The sequence below is a fragment of the Prionailurus viverrinus genome, chromosome D2 (genome assembly GCF_022837055.1).
Source record: "Prionailurus viverrinus isolate Anna chromosome D2, UM_Priviv_1.0, whole genome shotgun sequence".
NCBI lineage: Eukaryota > Metazoa > Chordata > Mammalia > Carnivora > Felidae > Prionailurus > Prionailurus viverrinus.
This window is the reverse complement of record NC_062571.1, coordinates 54966211-54980432: the sequence shown is the minus strand read 5'-3', so window position 1 is coordinate 54980432 and position 14222 is coordinate 54966211. Positions and strand designations below refer to the sequence as shown.

The window sequence follows — 14222 nt, the reverse complement described above, 5'->3', positions numbered from 1 at the left end:
CACATCAATAATATATTCTTCCTTATTAGTTTTAGGATACATGACTGAGATTTTTAAAATTTTCTTAAAGCCATTTCTGTATTCAATTCTTACATTTTGTGTGAAATAGTAAGCAAGATTAAATTGAAGTTTAAAATATAAACAGTGTGCCTGATGACCACCATAATACTTACGATGGTCGATCCTCAAGAATCAGGGCGGTGGTAGAAAGTGGTTCAAATTCAAAATTCTTACGTCTTGAAGACTGAGGTGGTGGTTTACAGGTCCTCCCTGTTCGTGCTTCATACTCCTAGAAGAGATTAAAATATACTTTATGCAGAGTCTTTTCCAATTTTCAGTTTGTATTATTAAATCTGTATCATTAAGAATGTTATACTATTGTAAAAAATATATTGAATTCATACATTAATTTGGTAAAAATATCAGGCAGACAAAAAAAAAGTCACTTTTTTCCCTGAAGCAAACTAAATCATGAGTTTATATTACATATAAAGTATCAAAGTATGTTAAGAGAGAGGGAAGATACAAATGCACTATGTTAATGAGGGAAGGCTTTAGGGTGCCTTCTATGGTATCAGCTACCCAAGTCCAGCTTTGAATAATCTACAATCAGATAAACCTACTTTCTAAACCTTCAGCCAGATCAATAATGGAAATGTTGACACAAGATATAGATAATCCTATTGTAATGCTTTGAAGATCTCTCTCAAAAGTAACACTGAACCTGTAACCAAATACTGGTTTTCAATTTCGACCTACTTTGAATCTAAATACTATAAATCTACCCACTACTCTAAATTTAAACAGCAATTTACCATCATATATTATCTAAAAATATGGCAAAAGATTGTCAAATACATAATTAAAATTAAGACACTATTATTATGGTATTTTTCTAATTCATCTGAACTGATGATCCTATCATTCAAAAAACAACTGAAATTAATTTGACATGTTCTTGGTGGACACCTTTATACTTCTACAGTTGAGCATTTTTTCATAAATGTTCACAGATTTATACTGAAATTATTTCTAGAAATTTAAGAACAATAACAAGCTTACAGGATTATAATTTCCAGAATCCACATTTTCTCCTTTCTAAAAATATAAGTAAATAAAAACAAATCGATCTAAATTTGATCATCTCCAGATAACAAATACAATTTTAATGAAATTCTCAAAGATAACACACAATTTCATGAGTAGATCTGCAAGTCTTTACTGGCAGCTACAGAAAACATTAATTTAAATGAAGAAAATGAAATGCACTTAAAGTGATCAAGTGTTTCACTTACTGCCTGTTTTCCTACCATGGCCTACAATTCTTTTTGTATTATCTTTTCCAACTTCTATTTTCCCCTACCAAATCAAACAGTTGTAAAATAATAAACTGATGGTTCTACCTTTCTTAAAAATGTGATGGTCTTATTGAAACTTAATCTTCTAATTTGAGATATTTTAAAAAAATTTATGCTGTCTTAATCATTTTCTATAAACTCCAGTTTACGGTTACTGCCAGTGTTTATAAAGGTTTATATTATTATTTTATAATTCTTTAGTTCTGCATCTCCCCTTCCATCTAATAAATCTATGCTCTGTTAATCTGAGAGCTCCTTTGGATAATTATGCTGGATTTTTAGAGACTTCTTTCTCAAGTTATTTAACACTCTGTATGCCCTTTTTATTAACTCCCATCCCAAAGAACTGTACAGCTTTCAGAGTCAAAACGTCATTTTTCTTTTTCATAAATTTTCTTTCCTAACATCTAGGATATATATATGTAATTATGATCAATATTTTTTTATTTTAAATGTTTCTTTAAAAATCTTTTTTAATGTTGATTTTTTTTTGAGAGAGAGAGCGTGCGCGCACCAGCAGGGGAGGGGCAGAGAGACAGGCAGAGAGAGAAAGAATCCAAAGTGGTCTCCGTGCTACCAGTGCAGAGTCCAACTCGGGGCTGGAACTCACACAAACCGTGAGATCATGACATGACCTGAAATCAAGAGTCAGATGCTTAGCAGACTGAGCCACCCAGGCGCTCCATGATCAGTGTTTCTTTTCTTTATTACAAACTCAAATATAACAAATCCCCCTTACTGCTAATGTTTTTCTTATTAAAAATCATAGATGCTAGACATACATGAGGTTTCTTTAATCATTTAAATGGCACTCTGTTTTCCTACAATGTGACCTGGTCTCATTGCCAGACAGAATACAATGAATATCATCCAATGAAGTATTTCCCAAATAAATGCTTTAAACATTTAACACATTTGATCCTTGAAATAAACCTGTGAAGCACTTAACTCACAATAGAGGAAACTAAGGCACAAAGACATATAGACTTGCTTAAGGTCATAAATGGCAGACTGCGTAGCTCCAGAGCCTGGCTTTCTAACAATCTATTACCTTACTACATTAACAGTCAAGTTGCTGTCTCTAACAATTTAAAAGAATTAGATAAAATCATTCAGTGAGAGAATAATGGGGATTTTTAAAGTGGATAGATCAAGCTGACACTGTATCACTGATTCAACTAAACATCACAAGAAGACACCAGTTGGTGTCTCCTGTTATGATGCAATATGAAATATTCTTGTCAAAAGAAAAATCAAAGTTTAATATTATTAAGCCTCTAGAATTGTGCTCTCCAATATGGTAGTCAAAAGAAGTGATAATTGGGGTGCTTGGGTGGCTGAGTCAGTTGAACATCCGACTTCAGCTCAGGTCATGATCTCACGGTTCGTGGGTTCCAGTCCCACACTGGGCTCGCTGCTGTCAGTGAAGAGCCCGCTTTGAATCTCCTGTCCCCCACATCTATGCCCCTCCCCAGCTCTTTCTCTCTCTCAAAAATAAATTTAAAAAATTTTTAAAAAAGAAGTGATAACCAAGTATGTCACATATGCTTAAATATACATTAACAAAACATCAAGGGATCTGAACTATGAGGAGGTTCTCCTATGGAGGACGGGACTAGGAATGAAGGAGATTTGTTTTACTTTAACATATTCAGTATTATCTGAATTTTCTTACAAGAAGAAATAAAGTATTTTGTAAGAGAGATCATTTACAGTCATGGCCGATAATGGACAAAGATTTTACTGAAGAGGTAGGATCAGAACTGGGGCAAAAATGATGGGTATTAATTCCACAGGCAGAAAGGACTGGAAAGAACAAGTCAGAGGGAAGGGGTGGGGAAGCAAAGGCATGGATCAGGGAAACACATTAATTTCACTGAATATGGAAAAGGATGAGAAATAAGGCTGGAAACATGTAGGCTAAATTATGGAATTTTCCATTCATATAAATATTTGGAATTCATAAGCAAAATGGAGAGCCACTGAAAGTCTAGATAAAGCCTACCTTCTTTCTTATTTTTTTTTCAAGTAGGCTCTATGGCCAATGTGGGGCCTGAACTCAGAACCCCAAGCCCAAGAGCTGCATGCTCCACTGACTGAGGCAGTCAGGTACCCCTAAAGCCATTAAAAATTAACCGAATAAGTACACATTTAATATAAAAGGTGACACAAAAAGAGGTACCTAAATATCATTTATGTATCTACCTTACAAATGAGCTTTATACACAATTGTCATTCAAGAATTTTCCACAAGAAAGAAGTTGTAGGTCTTGCATTTCCCATCAGACATCCTTAGCATAAGAATGCTTTAAGATTCTAGAGGGTTATGAACCAAAAAACCTTAGAAACAGTATCAATCCAGCCCTAAATTAAAACAGCATAGATTTATATACCCAAATGACTCAAATATTAATTTGAATTGAACTAAAAATGCTACTCTAATGTGATTAAAGTTACAAATTATATTAGAAATAGTAAAATATTGGGGCGCCTGGGTGGCGCAGTCGGTTAAGCTTCCGACTTCAGCCAGGTCACGATCTCGCGGTCCGTGAGTTCGAGCCCCGCGTCGGGCTCTGGGCTGATGGCTCAGAGCCTGGAGCCTGTTTCCGATTCTGTGTCTCCCTCTCTCTCTGCCCCTCCCCCGTTCATGCTCTGTCTCTCTCTGTCCCAAAAATAAATAAACGTTGGAAAAAAAAATTAAAAAAAAAAAGAAAAAAAAAACCTAACTAAAGGATATCATCATGTGATCAATTTTGAAAGTACTGATGCTTATTAATATTTTACTATTTCTTTTTCTTTTTTTTTCTTTCTTTTTTTTTTCTTTTTTTTAATTTTTGGGACAGAGAGAGACAGAGCATGAACGGGGGAGGGGCAGAGAGAGAGGGAGACACAGAATCGGAAACAGGCTCCAGGCTCTGAGCCATCAGCCCAGAGCCTGACGCGGGGCTCGAACTCCCGGACCTCGAGATCGTGACCTGGCTGAAGTCGGACGCTTAACCGACTGCGCCACCCAGGCGCCCCAGGTTTTTTTTTTTCAATCACATATAACAAAAACCCAACTCAAACAGACGTAGGCAAATTTATCAGATCACAGGACTGAATATTCCACACACTTAGCTAACTTTGGTCTTTGACCAAGAGGTTCTGCCAGTCTCTCAGCCATGTCCTCTGAGTGTGGGCTTCATCGAGAGGCTGGCTTGCTGCTCACAGAAATGAATGCAGCAATGCCAGTTGTCACATCCTTATGATGTAACGTTCAAAGATCCCTCAGCTGCTCTTCTAGTAACTCTCAGAAAAGAGAACTTCCTGGAAGTTCTCAGTAAATATCTCACTCCACAAGCATCAGTGACCTGAGAAATAAACCTCATCAATGAGTCCATCAGAGCCTATATAGCTGAAGCAGATCACATGACTCTCAAGTAACTCTTGAGTCCAGGGCAGTAGGCAGTCACAGTGCTCACATGATGGAAAAGTAGTTGAAACAATATATCATGGATGGAATTCACTTTAATTCCACGTTATCATGTCGTAAAAATTCCCCATATGTTTCTTCAAGGAAAGTTTAATAATGAGCTAAGCACTGGTAATTTTATAGGCTATAAAGGAACTTTACAATATTAAAGAGCAACTGGAAATATCATAGTCCAAGGAAATCAGTAAATAATGCTATCTACAGTACATCCACTGTCTGAAAATACTGTTAAGACTCTGCCTCATTTTCTGTCAAAAAAAAATCAGTTTTAACTGACCTATTTTATGAGTAGTTGCCAAATATAAGAAAAGAAATATTTAATATATGCAATGTATTTCTATGGGATGTTGTAATGAAGCCTATTTATTATTTTTATCATTTAATTTGTTCTTTTTCACTCAAAAAAATCTGTCCTATGCAATATGTTTAACTGCAGTAACTAGAATAGTAGGTGAACTAATGCTTAGGGCAGGCAGGCAAATATCTGTAGAATAATTTATTCTGCTACTACAAAAAATTTGCATCAGACAAGCAATACATTCTAAGCCTGATCAAAAGATGGTACTTAATTGTTGTTACTTCCATGAATGTAAAGTAGAAAAACTGTCTTACAATTCCAAGGTATGGAGATACTCTATACGCATAAAGAGAAATGATGTTTTTCCACAAAATAATCTCTCAGAAAACAGGTAGCATATTTGCTAATAAACATCTCTCATATTATAGGTGCTTTCTATTAATTTTGAACAGCAAAGTACAATTTGGAGAAGACACATTATCCTGAAGTTACTTCAATCAATGCTAATCTGGAAGGTCACTTGCTGATTAGCGAGTTTTGTTGTTTGCTTAACTGGAGTAGAAGAAACTGAAAGTAAAGTAAGGATTTCTGGAGGTATAACCATCCAACTGCAAACTACCGTAAAGAGCCTTTAAACATAACCTTAAAAAGCAACATACTAAGAGACTTTGTTGCAGAGATGATAATTTTATAGCTATGGAACAAATAAAAGAAAAAATGTAATGCATTTGGAAATTTAAGACTTGACACAAAATTTCTCATAAGAAGATAATACATAGAACCAAAAAGCACTGTATCTTCTATACCTTGAACAAGAGTGAAAGTAATGTGCTCTGGGGTTAGAGACTTCAAAACTGGTCACAGTGATGCTGAACATATTGATGTCAAAGATGTATACAACAGTTTTGAATAAAAAAGCACTATTTCTTTCTTTTAAGTTTGAGAGAAAGAGAGCATGTGCGTGCAGGAGGAGGAGAGAGCAAATCCGTGGTGACAATAAAGAATGCCGGGCTCAGTCTCACAAACCAGGAGCTCATGACCTGAGCTGAAACCAAAGTCACATGCTTAACCAACTGAGCCACCAGGTAACCCCAAAGCACTATTTCTTAATACATTATTTTATATACTATGTGATTTGAATATGTAATTAGAAATTTAAATAAGCATTTTACTTACATCTATATTCCTAAAAATTATACACACATACCAACACACATGTTGGCCAATTCTTCAGAAACATAGGTAGATTCCCCTTTGGTGGACTAGGTAATTCATACCAACTTTCTTGGTGAAAACAACCTTTGTGACAATCCCTGACAAAGGGGAAACAAGGCAAGCTTAATGATCACCCCATTGTGAATGAAGGCTATTCTGGACATCAGTACAGAAAGGGAAAATTCAAACAAAAACTGGCTGTTAGTTTAGAACAGCTGAAGGAGGCCAAAGTTTATGTGCCAGAGTAGCAGAAAAGAAAACACTCCACTGAGAAAGAACTCTAGGAATCTGTATAGGAGTCCTGTTGAGTCTTCACCTGAATACTAACCTGTACATATGGTAAGGCCAAACACAAGTCTGGGAAAAAAACAACTATTGGGGAAAGAACAATTGCCTGGGAACAGTAAGCAAAACAGTCCCCCAGAGCTCATTCAGGGATGAGAAGTATTGATATTCCCACCAACCAAAATGTAAAGTCATCACTGAATACACAGGCCATTTAGGAGAGACCTAAATATTCACACCCATCTGAAACTATGCAAGTCAGAAGAGAATGGACAAATCTTTAAATGCTGAAAGAAAAAAAATAATAAAACGGGGTGTGTGTGCGTGTGTGTGAACCGTGCTGACTTAGAATTCTATACCAAGAGAAAAGATCTTTCAAAAATGAAAGTGTAGCATAGGGTGCCCAGCAGGCTCAGCTGGTAGAGCATGTGACTCTTATTCTTGGTGTCCTGAGTTCAAGCCTCACACTGGGCAGAGTTTACTTAAAAAAAAAAAAAGAGAGAGAGAGAGAGAGAGAGAGAGAGAGAGAGCACATATTAACATTTTTTCAAACAAACAAAACCCCAGAATCTGAGGTCAGTAGACCTGAACTAGAAGATATTTTAAAGGGCATTTTTCAGGGGTGTCTGGGTGGTGACTTAGTGGGTTAAACATCCAACTCGTGGTTTTGCCTTAGGTCATGATCTCACGATTATGGAATCAAGCCCCAAGTTGGGCTCCACGCTGACAATGCAGGAGCCTGCTTGGGGTTCTCGCTCTCCCTCTCTCTCTGTCCCTCTCCTGCTCATGCTCTCTTGCTCTCTCTCAAAATAAACAAACATTTAAAAAATTTTTTTAATGTTTATTTATTTTTGAAGGAAAGAGAGACAAAGCTTGAGCACGGAAGGGGCAGAGAGAGAGGGAGACACAGAATCCAAAGCAGGCTCCAGGCTCTGAGCTGTCAGCACAGAGGCTGACGTGGGGCTTGAACTCACAAACCGTGAGATCATGACCTGAGCTGAAGCTGGATGCCTAACTGACTGAGCCACGCAGGCGTCCCTAACATTTTTTTTAAAAAGGAGGAAAGAATATATCATATGAAAAGATGAGTATACACAAAGAAATGAAAAGCACCAAAATACTAAATATGGAAAAATATAAGACATTTTGGAAGACATGAAGAATTTAAAAATGTTAAAGGATATATGACTACTTAGAGCAAAAATATTATCAATTTATTAAGGGGTTTACAGCAGAAAAATCAGAAGGGAAAGAATGGCAATATACTGTTATTACATTGTATTCAAACTGAGGGTAGATTGTGATAAAGTATCACAAACCCAACTTCATCAGTTCTCAACAATGTCCCGGAGATGCTTCCACGGAGTCTGTAAAGTCAAATCTGTATTCTTAATGGTTTGTCAATGTATTAACATGAGCTCTAATGGTGCTAAAGCAATGTTAAATATAACTAGCACAAATCAAGGCAATGGCACGAAACTGTACTACTAATCACTGTATTCTTTGTGGCACGCACTCAAAAGTTAAAAAACTAAAGGGGAATAGAGTAGGTCTGGCCAGTTTAAGAATGTCTATGATTAAATAGTAAATATCACTTATTATAGGTCAAGATTTAATATAATTAATATCGCTTTAATATTCTATGTGATAAAAGGAGACATATACATAAGGAACTTCTGCTGCACACGAAGTACAATGGTTGTCTAGAGAAAAAGCATTTGTCCAGTTATTTGAGTGACAAACTGGACAAACCTCTTTTATTATGGGCACTATTTTTAATTAAAAGAAAAACTGATAGCAAGTATAGTTATTCAGAATTGAGTATCTGGTAGATATTTCCTCAAATTTGTATAAAGTAGGCACTTCATCTCCATGGTATTCCTCCAAAACAAACAAACAAACAAAAAACATAACCCCAGTCAAGTCATGGGGAAATCCTCAAACAAACCCAAAGTGTAGACGTGACATAATAAACACATATATTTGGTCTGTTTCCTGGCACACAGCTCCTAAAGCCCTTGAAATCTCCTAAACAAGTGGCTTTTAGTATGCTAATGAGGTAATAGCTGAAGTCTCCTGGATGTCCTCAGGATCAGGGCTGGTTGTCAGGGAGACCAAGTACTGACGTGGTTAGAACTTTCAGCCCCCTCCCCACCGCCACCCCCCACCCCCCATCTCTGGAGAGGGGAGAGGTGCTGGAGATTGAGTCAATCACTAATGACCAATGATTCAATCCATTATGCCTACACAATGAAGACTCCCCCCAAAACTCTTAACAAACGGCTCAGAGTACTTCTGTGTTAGTGAACATATGGGCATGTGGGAAGTGATGCACCTGGAGAGGTCATAGATGCTCCATGCCCCTTCCATATACCTTGCTCTATGTATCTCTTTCATATGATTATTCATGAGTTGTATCCTTTTATAATAAACTGGCAATCTTAGTAAGTAATCTGTTTTCCTGAGTTCTGTGAGTCATTCTAGCAAATTATCAAACCCAAGGAAGGAATCCTGGGAGTCTGCAATTTATAGTTGTTTGGTCAGAAGTACTAGAAGCCTGAACTTGCAATGGGCTTCAGAACTGGGAGGCAGTCGGGATGCCTGGGTGGCTCGGTCAATTAAGCATCTGACTTCGACTCAGGTCATGATCTCAAGGTTCGTGAGTTTCAGCCCCACACTGATAGAGAAAAATCTGTTGTAAGATGGCTGACAAGACTGATAGGGGAATTCCAGTCCCTGCCTGAATACTTCCCTTCCGGGTTTTTCTTACTACTGGGTTTTTCTTCCCACCCTGCTTGCCAGGCTAGAACAGACTGTAAATTGTCCCCTCTGCTTATGCTCGAGGCTCAGACCTCTGGAGAGTAATCTCCTCTGAGCCCACCGGTATAAAATAAATCTCCTGCCTTCCAAGATCTCCAAGTGTCTCTTGGTTCTTCTGCTTGGTGATCCAGACCAGTTTCTGTAACATGTCAGGCTCTGTCTGTGCTGTCAGCTCAGAGCCTGGAGCCTGCTTCGGATTCTGTATTTCCCTCTCTGTCCCATTCCCCCTCCCCCCTCCCCCCAACTCCGGCTGTCTGTCTCTCTCTCAAAAATAAACATTAAAAAAAATTTTAAAAAGGGGCACCTGGGTGGCTCAGTCAGTTGAGCATCCAACTTCAGCTCAGGTTATGATCTCACCACCTGTGAGTTCAAGCCCTGCGTCGGGCTCTATGCTGACAGCTCAGAGCCTGGAGCCTGCTTCAGATTCTGTGTCTGTCTCTCTCTGCCCCTCTCCCACTCACACTCTGTCTCTCTGTCTCTCTGTCTCTCTCTCTCAAATAAATGAAAACATTAAAAAATTTTTAATTAAAAAAAAAGGGAGAGGCTGTCTTGTAGGGCTGAGCTCTTAACCTGTGGAATCTGACCCTCACTCCAGGTAAATAGTGTCAGAATTGAACTAAATTGTAAGACACCCAGCCAGCATCAAAAAATTGGTCAGAATAGGGGAAAAATCCTACACAGTTGGTGTCAGAAATACTGAGGGTAGAGAAAAAATAGTGGAGTTTTTCTTTTAGCAACATACATGAAAATATCTGACCTCCTCAAAAGCGTCAAGGGCATAAAAACAAGGAAAGATTGAGAAACTGTCAAAGGGCAAAAGACATAGAAACGTTATAACAAAATACAATGTAGTATTCTGAATTGGATCCTGAAACAGTAAAAGGACATAAGTAGAAAAACTGGTGAAATCCAAATGAAGTCTGGAGTTTAGTTAACAGCAGTATACCAATGTTAGTTTCTTAGTTTTGACAAAAGTCCAGAATAATGCAAGTAATATTAGCATTAATGAAAAATTGATGACTGTATAGGAATTCTCTGTACTTTCTTCTCAACCTTCTATAAATCTAAAGCAATTCCGACATAAAGTTTATTAAAACAAACAAAAAAGGATAAAGTGATCTAGTGATTTCAAGGAAAGCAACTGAAAGTAATTATTGCCAACAATATAAGTCAACCTTTCAAGTCAAACTAAAATTCTGCAAAACCTGTAAATGCCACCATCTGTTTGACAGTTTCCAATAAAATTTTCAGATGAAATCGGTGGTGATATTACTGTAATTGTTAAAAACTGTATAAGAAAATGTTACAACATTGAAATGATCTGCAATATAATAAACCAGTATCTTCCAAATGATCAATGTGTGATATTATGAAACCACACACAGAGAAAAACATCCAAAGTGCAAGAGAGACCAATGGATTTTAAAGTAACAGAGTTATAAAGTTTCAGGTTCCACAATATAACTTACCTTTAAGAAACTACCACTTGATGAGTCTGAATGTACCAAAGAATATCCACAATTATCTGAAAAGGCTATTAAAACACTCCTCCCTTTACAGTTGTTAAAAAGAAAACCACAGGCCCAAAATGGAGTCACTTAGGCCACTCAATGACTTGACCTAACCTGACTACCGTTTCCACCTGCCCCAGAAACAGTATAATTGGTCAGGAATTTTCTGCTCAGCACCAGAGAGGTAATCTGTCACATGGGCCCTCACCATTCCCCTAAAGGAAGATGAAGTAATCTGCATGATAAGACCCCTTAAGGGGTCTTCCCTAAAGAAAGGCAACCAGGCCTAAAACAATCCTTTCTTTTCTTTTGCTAATAACGTCTTGACCCACTACTCTCTTTCCTATAAAAACCCTCCATTTTTATACAACTCCTCAGAGTTCCCCTCTACTTGCTGAATGGGATGCTATTCAATTCATAAATCACTTAAATAAAGCCAATTAGACCGGCTGAATTTTGTTTTTTAACACTGTCTCATTATGTTTGAAGCCAGATTCCTTCACAGATGTAATCTAAAATAACATATAGCAAGAAATTGAAAGCAGCCAGCCTTCTTTATGAAACCAGACTTCGAAGAGATATGAAAAAAATGTAAAATAATGTCACTCTTCCCACTAGTTTTAACATACTTGTAAAACAGAGTTACCATGTTACTTACACTACCATGTAATGACTTTATTATCATTATTTTAAATGAATAAATACTTCATTTCAGTTTTAATTTTGGGTGTAAGAACTGATAATCACCTGAAGCAAAAAGTCTTTGAGGTCTTACTAATAACTACAAATCCAAAGGAGTTGTGAAATTAAAACATTTGAGAACTGTCAAGTCAACCACTGAAAATCTGAAACAAAAGTATATGTAATAAACTAATGGAAAGAAAATGGAGTACTAAAAATACTCACTTAATCCAAAAGAAGGCAGGAAAAAAGAAAAAAAGAAACAAAGACCAGATGGAACAATTTGAAAAGAAACAGCAAAATGGTAAATTCAAAAAAGAGTCACATCAATAACGACATTAAATGACACTCATTTATAAAAAGCAAAACTTACCAGACAGTATACAAAAGATTTAAATATATGTTATATAAGAAACCCACTTTAAATATAAAGATCAATAAAAAGAAAAAGGATAGAAAAACAAATATCATGCAAACACTAACTGAAAGCAAGCTGCAGTGGCCAAAGTCAGACAAATATTTAATAGGTTGATTCATCAAGAAGACAAAAACTGGGGCGCCTGGGTGGCGCAGTCGGTTAAGCGTCCGACTTCAGCCAGGTCACGATCTCGCGGTCCGTGAGTTCGAGCCCCGCGTTCAGGCTCTGGGCTGATGGCTCAGAGCCTGGAGCCTGTTTCCGATTCTGTGTCTCCCTCTCTCTCTGTCCCTCCCCCGTTCATGCTCTGTCTCTCTCTGTCCCAAAAATAAATAAACGTTGAAAAAAAAAAATTAAAAAAAAAAAAAGAAGACAAAAACAAAGCTTCAAAACACATGGAGCAAAAGGAGAAACAGAGAAGTAGATTATGGTGGAGATTTTATTACTACTGTCTCAGTAATTCATAGAACAAACAAAATCAGCAAAATTATACAGGACTCAAACAACACTATCTTTTTTTTTTTTTTAACGTTTATTTATTTTTGAGACAGAGAGCTACACAGCATGAACAGGGGAGGGTCAGAGAGAGAGGGAGACAGAATCTGAAGCAGGCTCCAGGCTCTGAGCTGTGGGCACAGAGCCCGACGCGGGGCTCGAACTCACAGACAGCGAAATCATGACCTGAGCTGAAGTCGGGTGCTTAACCGACTGAGCCACCCAGGCGCCCCTCAAACAACACTATCTTCCAACATGACCTAACTGACATTTATAGAATGCTCCCCCAGCCTCTTCAGAATACACAATCTTCTCAAGTGCACAAGGAATATTCACTAAGACAAGCTATGTCCTGGGCATAAAACAAGTCTCAGTGTGCCTAGGTGGCTCAGTTGGGTTGAGCGTCCGACTTCGGCTCAGGTCATGATCTCATGGTTTGCGGTTTCAAGCGCCGCATCGGGCTCTGTGCTGACAGCTCAGAGCCTGGAGTCTGCTTCGGATTCTGTGTCTCCTTCTCTGCCCCTCCCCCACTCATACTCTGTCTCTCAAAAATAAACATTGGGGGAAAAAAGTAAAAAACAAAACAAAACAAGTCTCTAATTGAAAAGGACTGTAATTGCATAATGTATATTTTATGACCATAATGGAATTAAATTAAAAATCATTTATAGAAACTTTTCTGGCAAATTCTGAAAAACCTGAAAATTAAAAAAACACTTCTAAATAATCATTAGTAAAATAAATAACAGAAAGAGAAAACATTTTAAATGGAACGAAAAATGAAAATAATGAAACCTGTGGAACACAGTTAAAGCAAGGCTAGAATAAAATTTATAGCTTCATACACTTACATTAAAAGGATGAAAGCCCTAAAATCAATGATCCATCTTAAAAAAACTAGAGAAAAAGAACTCTAAAGCAAGAGCAAAGAAGTAAACAATGAACAACAGAAATAAATGAAATAAAAAACAGAAAGAAGAGGTAAAAATCTATGAAACTAAAGGTATTTATTTTCTTTTATTTTAGAGCATGTATGAGCGGGGAGCCGGGGAGGGGGCAGAGGGAGAGAGAGGGAATCTGAAGCAGATTCTAAGGCTCAGCGTGCAGTTGGTTAAGCATCTGACTTCAGCTCAGGTCATGATCTTGCAGCTCATGGGTTGGAGCCCCACATCAGTTCTGTAAGGACAGCTCAGAGCCTGGAGCCCGCTTCGAATTCTAGGTCTCTCTCTCTGCCCCTTCCCCACTTCAGCTCTGTCTGTCTCTCTCTCTCAAAAATAAACATAAAAAAAAAATTATAGACCAGTATCTCAAATGAAAATGATTAGCAAATTGACTTGTGGTTTCTGGTCCAGCATGTAAGAGGCTTAGAAGCTGCCACTCCATTCTAAAAATAAAAAAGTCAAACAAACTAAAAAAATTATTGATTTTTCTTAGAGCCATCAGAGAAGTCAGGTCACAGGGCAAAGTGTGACCAAAATATGGAGACAGATAGGTGGATATACAGAAACGTGACAGAAAACCATGAGCAAAAACCTCTGTGGGAACAAATGCCAGAGTTGGAAAACATGAACTATAATTCTGTCATTGAAAAATTCCTGGAAGCTCAATGTGGACAGGGCAAGAACTAAAACTCCAAGAGGACCCAATCTCACATACTTTTGTGAGTTTTACC

General features: G+C 37.5%; 1 protein-coding gene across 5 annotated transcripts in view; it reads right to left on the bottom strand.

Moving 5' to 3' along the window:
* TBC1D12 (TBC1 domain family member 12) overlaps window positions 1-14222 on the bottom strand; it is a 104447-nt gene that overhangs the window by 43998 nt on the left and 46227 nt on the right. For all 5 annotated transcript variants that reach the window (XR_007145460.1, XM_047826073.1, XM_047826075.1 and 2 more), the window contains one exon: window positions 174-289. Coding sequence is in view for 1 of the 5 variants with exons in the window: in XM_047826073.1 (XP_047682029.1) it covers window positions 174-289 (116 nt within the window). In the remaining 4 variants the exon portion in view is untranslated. The remainder of the gene's footprint in view (window positions 1-173; window positions 290-14222) is intronic.